The sequence below is a fragment of the Euprymna scolopes genome, chromosome 8 (assembly GCF_053919585.1).
Source record: "Euprymna scolopes isolate OS-2025 chromosome 8, ASM5391958v1, whole genome shotgun sequence".
Classification (NCBI taxonomy): Eukaryota; Metazoa; Mollusca; class Cephalopoda; order Sepiida; family Sepiolidae; genus Euprymna; species Euprymna scolopes.
Window position 1 is genome coordinate 95,112,090 of NC_136489.1, and position 12,303 is coordinate 95,124,392.

General features: G+C 31.1%; 1 protein-coding gene across 2 annotated transcripts in view; it reads left to right on the plus strand.

The window, feature by feature from the left end:
• LOC145283647 (protein FAM193A-like) overlaps window positions 1-12,303 on the plus strand; it is a 130,700-nt gene that overhangs the window by 49,693 nt on the left and 68,704 nt on the right. For both annotated transcript variants that reach the window (XM_080132612.1, XM_080132613.1), the window contains exon 3: window positions 11,126-11,175. In XM_080132612.1, coding sequence (XP_079988738.1) covers window positions 11,126-11,175 — 50 coding nt within the window. The remainder of the gene's footprint in view (window positions 1-11,125; window positions 11,176-12,303) is intronic.

The following is a 12,303-nucleotide window of genomic DNA, read 5'->3' on the forward strand; positions in this document are numbered from 1 at the left end:
TATGAAAACCTCTTTAATGCAGAATAAACAAATACTGATGCTAGTGTATTATACTGTATGAGTCGACATATAAACATTGCATCAATCTCAAATGATTTATATTCCTCTGACCGAGGACAGAACAAAACCTAAAAGAAAATAGCATTTTTAAAAAGTAAAAAATAATAAACTAAATATATAATCATCGATTCTTTAATAATAATAAATAAACAAATAATTAGTTTTAAAAAGAATTTATTAGTTTTATTTTTTTTTGTTTTAAATCTTCATCAACTAAGTGAGAATAGTCCATTTGTATTCAGAGGGTGTAAGAAGGAATTTATTTTAATTTTGCATCGAAATTTAAAACTTAAAATAAAGTTTGTATAAATGAATGTTGACGCATACATAAAAATTGCAACCCAATATTTTATCTGTAAATTTGACGGGTTTCTGATTATTTTTATGAAAATATACATTTGAACTGAAAGCTAAAACTACCGTATTGTTTTAAATTTTTGGTTGGTTAGTGGGATTGCTTTTATCCAATGAGAATGTGGCATGGATTTTCCTCATCCAATCAGAATGTGGGTAAGGTTTTCATCATTAGCAACATCAAAATCTTTTTCTAGTAATTTGGGCATTTGGAATTCCATTTTCATTCTAAGGGGGATGTTCAAGACGATAATAAGCATATTAATATATAGATGTATTCTAAATTATAGATTAAAACCCAAGTATTGTTCTTGTTTTTTTTTGTTTTGTTTTTTTACTAACTTTCCATTTTATTGTTAAATTCTTAAGGTATTAAAAATGAATTTTAAAAGTAAAAATATTTTCCTGCTAAAATTAAACAATACCTTTCCTCAAAATAATAATCATCGGAATGCATTTTAAAATTGTGTACATTTTCATTTTTGGCTATTTTTATTAACATGCAAGAATACAACTAAAAATATACATTCTAATTATTTTAAGCAATGCTGTACTTCATACGACTTTTAAATAAACCAAGAAAATAATTAAAAAGAAACAAAAAACTTTTATAAGAACGTTTATATATTCAAATAGTTGTAGTTTTTTGGTTATTTTGTTATTTAGTGGCGCTAACAGTTGAGTTGAGTCTAGGTTTCGTTTATTTCATTGTTCTGTGTTAAATTTTAATTTAAAATTTGTAGGATGGCAATCATTTTTATTTGTGGGGCAGCTTATATGAGTATAGTAATATCATACCAACAGATTAAGAACAGGATATTCCTCTACAAAATGCTGTTATTTTATGGATTAAAAAAAAAAGATTCACCTCTTTTACCATTACATTCACTTTTCAATTTGGATTTTTTGTGTTAAAAACAATTTAAAACCCTATTTTAAGCCCATTATATGAACAAATCTCTTTTAAAACAGAGCTTTATGTTGCGAGTGAAACAGTCACATTTGCAAGTGATTTTTATTTTCAAGTGGCAATTAGAAATAATAAAACGCTTACCTTTTGGCAACTGTGTTTTTTACACCGATAATCTTCCAAAGCTCATTGCTAAATGAAAAATGTCTTTTCAGCCATTTTTTTTTTTTTTTTTTTTTTAAATAAAATGAGCAAAGTCAAATTATTTAAATAGTAAAAGTTTAATAGAATAATTAAACTTTCTTTTTTATTTTATTTTAACAAAGGTTGTTTAAATAAACATCTGAAAAACTTTGGTATTTGTACCAAGTTTAAACATTTGGTGCATGTTTAGAATTATACTTATTTAAAAAAAAAAAAAAGCTACAGAAAAATCTTTGTAATGTACGTATTTGTTACGGATTGAAGATCTCATATTCCCTACACAATTGTGTACATTACACTTGAAAGAATGTAACATTTTTTATTTTATTGTTTTTTTAAATAAAAAAAATAAAGCAGTTGTCACCAAAAATACGAGCTTGACAAGAAAGTTCTTGCGGCTTTTAACTTTATTTATTTATTTATTTATTTTTTTTTCACCTCAAAACAAGGCAAGTGCCACTTTGAAGTAGGGGGCTACTATTGTGGACAGTTTGCGGGGGCATTATGAAGGGAAATGAGTAGAAAGATGTTTGTTCACATTATACTTGAACTTCTGCATATCAGTACAGTTGGGAAAGCAGTATCCCGGAAGGGAGTTTGGATGAACATATCTCAGCTTAAACAAAAATTTATTGATCAAAATAAGCACCATCAGAATCAATGCACTTTTGCCAACGCAAAACAAGTGTATTTATGTCAGTAATGTTAAAAAGCTTGTGTTCTGGTGACTATGGAGTCGCTTAAGACATTTTTGATATCGCTTGGGTTTTTGAAGCATTTTTCACACAGAAAGTTGTCAAGATGCTTGAAAAAGTGGTAGTCAGTAGGTGACACGTCTGGAGAGTATGGCTGGCAGTTGAGGTAGAGTTTTGTAGCCCAATTTGTTTAACTTCTGCAGGGTCAGTTTAGCAATGTGCGGTCAGGCATTGTTGTGGAGGAGAATTGGGCCTTTTCTGTTGACTAATGTTGGATATTGTTGAAGTTTCTGATGCATTTTATCCATTTGTTGACAGTACTTCTCTGATGTAATGGTTTTCATGGGTTTTGGGAAGTGTCATGGAGCTTCGTCAGTATCTAACCATTGAGCTGAGTGTCAACGGTTGTCGTAAAGAACCCACCTTTTCATCGCAAGTCACAACCCAGTTGAGAAACAGGCAATTCCTGTTGCAAAAAGAAGGGTAGATGTCACTTCATAACAGCATTTCTTTTGGTTGTCCTTCAATTCATGAAGCACCCATTTATCAAGTTTTTTTATCTTTTCAATCTCTCAAGTAGTTGGAAGTCGTATGTTACATCTAATTCGAAAGCAAATTCTTGAACAGTTGTGCATGTATTGGCTCAACTAATTGATCATTGTCAATATCCAATGGCCAATTACTAGGGTCATCATATTCAAGACTCTCGTCGCCACCACAAAATTCTTAAACCACCCTTTTGCTGTGTGTTCAGTAGTGGTTTCTGGGCTAAATGCTTTGTTGATATCGCGAGCTGTTTTAGCAGCTTTTCAGACTAGCTTGAATTAAAATAAGAAAATTGTGTGAATTTGTTTTTTTTTTTTCGATCTTGTATTTAGTGTTTTGAAAAGACAATTTGTTTTAAAATGGTTGTAATTTCAACGATTAGATAGAGAAAAAAATCAATCTTTAAAATAATATATAAAGTATTATAATGAAAACTTATTTGAAAATAAATCATTTGAAATTAAAATTTCCACAAGAACTTTTTTCTCAACCTAATAGTAACCTAACTTGAAATATCATTAAAAAAATTTTTTTTTTTTTAATGATATAAAAGAAAAAAAATCTTATTTCTGTAAAGAGAAAAACTTAGCATCCAAATTTTACCAAATAATCCACCAAAAAAATGAACTATCACAAGTTGAAATCAATGAAAATTTTATTATTTTTAAACAATTTCACGCTCTAAATTAAGGTTGGTTTATGACATGTACTGTTGATATAAATCAGTATTTTTCAGCCACTCTTGTAAAAATACATTTGTCAGAATTGTTAGTGTGCTTTAACTGATCAACCTTTATATATTCTGACAAGAGATAATTAGCTTGATATGCAACTGTGTGTGTGTAAAGAGGAAAAAAAGAATTGGGGGGGGGCATCTTGTTTTTATATTATTAGATGTGAAGTGAAATTTATAAGGGGTGGGCCATTATTAAAATAAACGGTACTTGATCAAGACCTTAAAAAAATGAAAATATCGGGGGGGAAAAAAAAAAAAGTTTAAATTGTACGTATCCATTGTGGAATGAAGTTCTCCGAAACAAAAATTTCGCTTAATTTCATCAAGTAATTTTTGTTTTACAGCGAAAAAACAATTCATGATACCGAGCAAAAGATTCGATTTTTAGGAAGAAAAGCTAGTATTAAAGATGGGGAGGTAGTGTCGGTGCTTTAAACTGAGTTATCTCCCCGTGGCATTTCTAAAATCTAAACAAAAATTTTAAAAATTCCATGATGTCTACCTTCAACGTGCTGTCATAAAAACGTGTTTTTCCACTGTGAAAATATAAACTACTCGATCAAATTAAATGAATTTTTGTTCGGAGATCTTCGGTTCAAAACGGATATGTACAATATAACCTTTTTTTTTTTTTTTTTTTTTCTTTGATATTTTCAATTTTAATGTCTTCATTAAACTGTACATGTACCAAATAAACATTGTTGACATGTTTCAATGTCTACACTCATCTTTGAATATCATTTGTAGGATGATTGTAAGGTTTATGAAAACCTGTTAACTTATCTTTCATTGTGCTTTTTATCTAAATGTTGAACATGGTGTATCTATTTTTTCCCTAAAAGTTTAATACATTGTTACATCAACTTATGGCAAATAAGGTAAATCGTTACTCGTGTTATTTTTAAAGCGATCCACTATGGTTAGATTTGAACCGATAAGCTTACAATAAATATTACAATTGGGTTGCTATTTCAGCTTTTTGGGTCACATAAGTAATATTAATATATTATAGTCAATTGAATTCACTACAATATGTCCTAAGTTCATAAATGCAGCCACAATTGTTTGATCAGTTTCCAATGGAATCACTTATTTATTAATGATGAAACTATCAATTCTTTAGCAAAAGCATTCAATTCTTTAGTGAAAGTATTCATTAGGATGCACATAATTGAATATAATTATAGCTCTCATCATGGTGTAAGAAAACCATATTAGGCACTAAATACTCACTACGCAAGTCATTTTTTATTAGTATTTCATAATGTAAGACTGAATTTTATCCTCCTCTTTGATAGTTAATATTTTGATCCCTCTAGTTCCTCTGCTAGCTTTAGAAATTAAAATAAAAAATAATAGTGACTACAGTAATACTTAAAGCTAATTTGGATATTTGGGGAAGCAAAACAATTGAAAATTCTTAAATGGTTTGTCAGATATTAGTAAAGTTTCTAATCAGTGGAAATGCTTCTAAAATAGTGGCATAAGATAAAGAGACTGGCACAAATTCTCGTAAAATATGAAGGGGATTTTCTTAAAAATGTAAACAGTATAATATTAAGAAGCAGTAGGAAAATGGAGAGTTTGCATGAAAAAAATATTTCTTCAATTAACAAGAAAATTATTGGAGGAAGAAAGGCTAATTGTAACTTCATGATTAGCTGGTAGAAATGCTAAATATACACTGATCTATTAAATATGAATGCAATGAAATTGGGATTACTGAGTTTGAAACAGAATTGCATTTTTCAATTTCTGTATTTACAATTGTTAAAGCCAATCGATTCACCCAGTAAATATAGAAATACATAGCTTTAAGTTATTCCATTTGTAATGAAATTCAATTTGTTCTATTGACTAGATAATCAAACAAAACTAATGAAAATAAATCTGAGGTAAAGTAAACTTGAATGCGGAGAAAATTGATATCATTAGTCTTTAGTTGATATGATTTTTAATGAAATTGTTATTTCATTGATTCTTTAAGTATTCTAACAGCAGAAAAGTTGATTGATAGTTTTGATCAAGCTCGGAATTGAGGGCATTTTTAATGTTCATAACTTAAAATTTGATGAATTATCATTTTTGAATTTGAAGTAAAACATTTTCAAGCATAAGAGTTTGTTTCCAATTGATACTACTGTCTCTGCTGCTACTACTACTACTACTAAATGAGATTTAGTATAGTTGTCAACATGAGGATTAAATGGAAACCATATTTTGTCACTATTTTTTGGATTTTTTTTAGATGAGGATTGTTTTTATTATTTGGATTCTTTGGACTACCGTTCTCACCTGCGGTGCAGTGGGTAGAGTACTTAGTAAAAATTCAGTTGTTAAAATTACACTCCTGTAAGGTTGAAGGTTCAATCTTTAGTGTGGAACAACCCCAAAATATAATTGCGAATTACTTAGGACTTCTACTTAGTTATGGCTGACGGAATGAAAGCATAACCCCCACTGATTAAATAAAGGGTTCTGCTTGAAATTCCATGCAGATTCCAGAGTTTGACAAGATAGACTTGAAGAAGGTCAAAGGTTACATCGACAGAAATGGTGTGCAAATAACACAAGATGAGAACAGTAGTCTGAAGAATCTAAATAATATGAATATGTTTGTCAATGTAATTAAAAATTGTAACTACAGCGAATGAAAATAACATTGACATAAAATTAATACATAAAGAGTATAAGGATTGGTTTACTTACCAATGGAGGTAGAACATTTCTTCTCTTGAAACTTTTCAGTACTTGTCATTTTGAAGATTTCTCTTGATCATGACAAAACCTGTAATTGATGGGCAAAAATTTGAAGCGCAAAGTATTAATGCTGGTTGATTTTCTTTCTTTTGACTTGTGATACAATGGAAGGAAAAAAGTGTTCGATTATTTTTAATATATCTAAAACCAAACTTCTTTCACCACCAATGCTTGGATTTTCGTTTTGCATGTTGAAATAGATGACTTTCTCCTTGAGGAAGCTCCCAGCTTTGATAAACATTTATACTTGAAATGGAAGACATATCAAATCTGTTGCTAAGGTCACACAAAAAATGTTTGAATCATTATATTGCTTCAAAAAGTATTTTACTCCTGACACAACTCTTTACTTGTATAAGAGTCGGATATGTTGGAAAATAGGAAGGTATCGCTTGAAGCACTCCTTTCTTCCTCGACTTTGAAATTTTACAGAAGCGGCATTACTAAACTTTCTATCATTACTTTGATGGTAGATGCACGATTGAACACCAATCTTTGGTTCCTCCTGTAAAACATTCATAGCAAGAACTTATTTTTTCAACAACCACTGTAAATAATTATTCATTTCTAACATATACATGTATCTAAACCTAAACTACTCATTTGTGGAACACAGTACCACATAGCTGCTTCCTAGCTGACTGCAGTATGTTATTTTTCAAGTCTGATGTTAACAAATTCTTATCATGCCATCTTAAATAATCAAATTCTGCCCGGTTTCAACCATTGTCTTTAATCCTCGCAGTGTTGTCACATGGTCCACATGATAAAATCATTAGCCCTTATCCTCAAGTGGCTTTAGGGCCTTGATAAGTAGTGAATCCTTAGTACAAAAGTCAAATTCATGAATTTGAATGATTAGCACTTTTTTTCTTTTTTTTTTTCATACTTGATTGCTAAATTTTATTACAGAATTCCTCAACAACTAGTCATGAAATAAAAGCTTGTTTTAGTCAGATTTGTAAAAATGCTAGTTATCATTGTCAGATTTTTAATTTGGCCTTCAATTATTATTGAATATTGGAAGACTTTAAAATAAGGAGTTGGTGTCAAATATTTTAAAATTATAGGAATCTTAGCTCAAGTTGGAATTTCTTAAGTCATAAATGTGAACTAAATCATGTACTCCCCAAATTTGCAACTTTAGTTATAAACCTTCCTTTTTTTTTCTTTGTAAAAGATGACCTGTAAGTAGTATTAAAATTTTAGTTTAGCTGATTCAAAACTTTTAAAATCTATCATGTATATAGATTATTACTTATTTATTCATTTCTAAACAAAATTGTTTTATCTTTGATTTCAAGAGAAAACCCATAACCACAACTTCTAATGTAGACTCCTATTGCAGTGTCTCTTTTTCTAACATTAGGGGTCGACATTCAAACCTTCTAGAGGTAGAAATCCAATTACGGGAGACCAAACCTGACCTGTTGTTCTTATGTGAAACTGGCATTAACTCAACTGCTTCCTTAGTTGATTTCTCCATCAAAAGCTATTCTAACTTCACATCCAAATTCGACCCTCAAAATCACCATAAACATGGAATATGTGCCTACATTAAGGATACCTTCTCTTGTGGCAGAGACATTTCCAAAGAAGATCCCAAACATTCCTACAAGTGCTTTAGAGTAGTGCTTACTCACAGTACAGCATTTATATTTGCCTTCTACCATCTCCACAATGATAAAGTAGCTATGTTTGAGAGTATCGCTAAGAAAATTGATCATAGCTTGTCTGCTCATCCCTTAGCCAACATTCATGTATGTAGCAATTTCAATGTTCACAATGTTGAATGGCTAATCGACTCAAAGAAAGATGACGAAAGGAGGTTTTGTCATGATTTTTAAAGTATAATAAAAACCCTAATATTCTTCTCGATCAAACAGTGTATTGATACTCTATGGTTGACCCAGATAGTTCCCAAATGCTTATATCAGAATTATCCCTACACTCTGTTTATAAAGAACTTGTCCCATATAACATCCGATTTAACTGATTAGTTAACCATCACATAGATGGCTACATATCCTCCAAAAAATTCCAACAGAAACTGAACTACTAGCCACGGTACACCCCTGAATTTGCTGCTGCAATTGTACATAGAAACCACGACTTCAATTGCTTTATTGATGTTTCAAAACTAAATCATGTTTAGAACTGTCAGCAATCATTGCAAAGAGTTGTATGCTCAGTCCATCAAATCCAAAGTAGAAAAATGGAGGCTTGGTTCTCATGATTTTTGGCAAATAAGAAACAAAAAGTCCTGAACAGCTACGCATCCTCTATTCCGACCATAATCAACGGGCCTGAGGTGATTTTGTCAGCATCTGACAAAGCCAAACTCTTTGCTAAGAACTTTGCATCAAAGTCAACCCTATGCAATCCGTCACCTACCGCCTGAATTTCCTCCCAAGACCAAAAATAATTTGAGCGTCATCCACATGGTGAGACGACAACTATGAAAGGCAGTAATTACTGGGGATGCAGTTACAAGACTCAGCATTCCTATTCTGTCATGGTTAATAACCTGTAGAAGGCCAGAGGATAAGTTGGCTGAAATGTGGTGAAACAACAACAATAATAACTATGAAGATGAGGATAACCGTCTACAAAATAAATGAATAAATCAATACTCTTCATTCACATATGTTTGTGATGTTGCCACACTCGTTAAGAACTGTGATGTCAGCAAGGCGACTGGTTCTGACAATATTCTAATCATAGTACTCAAAAAATTGCAACTGGAACTAACACCTATTCTTACAAAACTGTTCAACCGATACCTATAGGAGAGATACGTGATAACACTTTGGAAAACCTTGTTAGTCTGTTCAATATTTAAAAATACTGGAGATCTGTCTTCTGCATCTCTATACAAACCAATTACTCTTCTGTGTGTTATGAGTAAGTTGTTTGAATCCATGTTAAATAGAGAAATTATCAACCACTTAAACGAAAACAACCTACTCGGTGGCAAACAATATGGTTTCCATCCTGTGAGATCTACAGCTGATGTACCAACTAATTTCACATGGGATCAGTGAATCTATTGATGGGGTTTTCCTCTCTAGAGTAATAACTATTGACATATCAAAGGCATTTGATAAGGTTTGGCATAAAGGTCTACTTCACAAGATTTCTGGTTATACAACCATCAAATCCTTTTTTTCCAATAGGTTTTATGCAAGAAATCATCAATGGGCAGAAGTCCAAAGCTGAAAGTATCAATGTTGGCATGCCTCATGGATCCATTCTGGGCCCAACTCTCTTCCTTATCTTAATCAATGATCTCTCAAATCACATTCTAATTTAATTCATAGACATATACGCAGATGACACTACCATCTATGGCAACACTTCAAACGCCAGCAACGACTAAGATCTCGCCCAGTCTCTCTTCTCCAACATTGAGCTCATGGTGCAATGGGACAAAAGGTGACTGGTTAATTTTAACCTATCCAAAATCAAGCTTCTATCTTTTTAGCACCAGTACTCTGATCTCCACTTGGCACCAATTGAATTGAATGGTTCTCATCTCAAAGAAGAACCCTGCTTCGACAAACTTCTGAAACTGACTTTCACTCCTGACCTGAAATGGAAGACTGGCATCAAATCTGTTGCTAAGATTGCTGGAAAAATGGTTGTCATTTTACTGCTCCACAAAGTATCTCACTTTTGACACAATCCTCTACTTTTTCAAGATGTCCCAAATGAAGTGCCATTGCCACATTTGGGGAGGAGCTGCTCGAAGCACCCTATCATGCCTTAGCAGAGTTACAACCAGCTTCAAAACCTAGGAGATGATGCCCTTTCTCTTCCCTGCAACCTCTTTCCCACAGAAATGTTGCAAGCCTGTCTCTTCTCATCATTAGCTTCATGGCAAGTGCTCTTATAAGTTTCAATCTATGCCCCCAGCCCACGGGCCAAACCTTCACAAAAATCACTTGTCTATCTACGACTATCAACAATTTTTTTCCATTCTCTATGCCTAAATCTAAACACAAATTTTATGAACAAAGCTTCTTTCTTAGAATTTCCCACCTGTTGAACTTTGTTCTGCTTGTATGCTTTTCAACTGACTACAACATGGCATCTTCAGGTCTAACGTAAACAAGTACTTGTTGAGCTGTCCACTCAAATAATCAAATTCTACCCAATTTCCATCAGTAACAATCACTGAACTTTCTCAGTGACCACCATACACTCCGTGACCATTTTCGAGTGGGCTTTTGAAAAAAAAAAAAATATGAAAGTATTTTAAGGACTTTCCGATTGGTTGAAGTTTTGTGTTGGCAATCAGGTGAGTATTTTAATAGAATTGATCAATTAAGTATTTCCACTAATAAACATCAAATATTTTACAGAGATTGTTTTTCCGCTGCTTGTTGCTGTTGGGACAGGAGTTCCACAATGAACATAAAAAAAACCTATAAACAATTTAAAATATATCAGTTGATTTTTGTATAAACTTTCATAACTGATATTTAAGTGTTATTGATCTTCATTATATTCAACATATTTTGCTTAACTCTGATCAAATAGTTTTCATTTTTGTTTTTGATATATCTGCATATTTTTAGAATACTTGTTTACACTTAATAAATTAATATTTTTTCTTATTGTTCTCCCTTTAAGATACAGTAATTTATATATGCTATTTAATATTCTTATTACAACCATTTACATTGTGATAAGTTATTTTACAAAACTAATGTTTAATTTTTCAAATTCTGAAAATTTTTCAGAAATATTTGAAACTTTGAATTAAAAATGAAGATAAAATTTTAAAATGAATTGTTTTTATGTCTAAGGAAATTTATTTTATTTGTTTTATCAATTGCTCATAATTTTCTTTTTCAGATGTAGGAAAGAATACAATGTACCAACAGGAAGTAGCTTGCTTTTCAAAGGTAAACCATTCTATTCTTTAAAGATTTTCAAGTTGGCATTGTATTTTTATAAATGTGTTTATTTAGAACTAGACTACCCGCGACCCGTTGGGTCAGTATGTTAGATTAGCTATGGAATTAATGTATGAGCGTGACACTTCTGACATAAAGAAAATAGTTTTTGTGACATAACAGAAACATTTCTATGAAATTATATTAAAATGAAAAAAGAATATAAATAGATTTCTATGAGTCGTTCTCTTTATAAGTGTTTATTTTTGAAGAAAAAAAAACTTACAGCCATTGAATTATAAGTGGTTTGCCATACTTATAGGTAAATGTGCACTGAACAGATACCGTAATATTTCAAGTTAAATTCAAATTTTGATATATCTTTTTTTAAATTAAATTGTTAGTTGAAAGTACAGAATAGTTAAAAACACTCTCCCTATGTTAAGAATGGCTTTTTAAATAGAAAATGAAAATAAAATGTAACTTTTTTTCATTTATTTTAAACATTCATGACCCATTGGGTCAAATATTTAATTTATGTTAATAATAAGGTCAATAAAACTAATTAAGACAATGTGGAAATGAACGATGTAAAAAAAAAGCAGAAAGTATTAACAATTGGTTATTTGGATAATTTAAACACAAAAAACAAAAACAATTGGGACGCTGAAAACGTACACGGTAAAACAATACGTTTTATTGTGTCGATTATTTATTTGTAAAAGAAAACAAAACATTTTTAGGGTTATTTATTAATGTTGGTAGTGTAGAAGAAAATGTATTAATGTTTTTAAGAAAGGTGTATTAAAAAATGGAGAATAAATTTAAAAAAAAAAAAAAAAAAAAAAAAAAAAAAGGAAGAACGTGGGTAAATCACCGTTGTAAAATGCTCTTATAGTTGTCAACAGGTTAAAAGAAAATTGCGACAGTATAGTTATAATACAGAATAGTTGCAAAACATCCCCACCCTTCCCATGTTAAATAATAATTTCTAAATAATAACGCTAATATTTCAGTCCGCAAGTCAAATTCTGCAAAAGTAGCAATTTGTGTGTATTTGTTTACGCTGTTATGGGTCTATGTTTATGTACACATGCGCAACCGGAATTCGTAAACCGGATGTGTAGTTACAACACT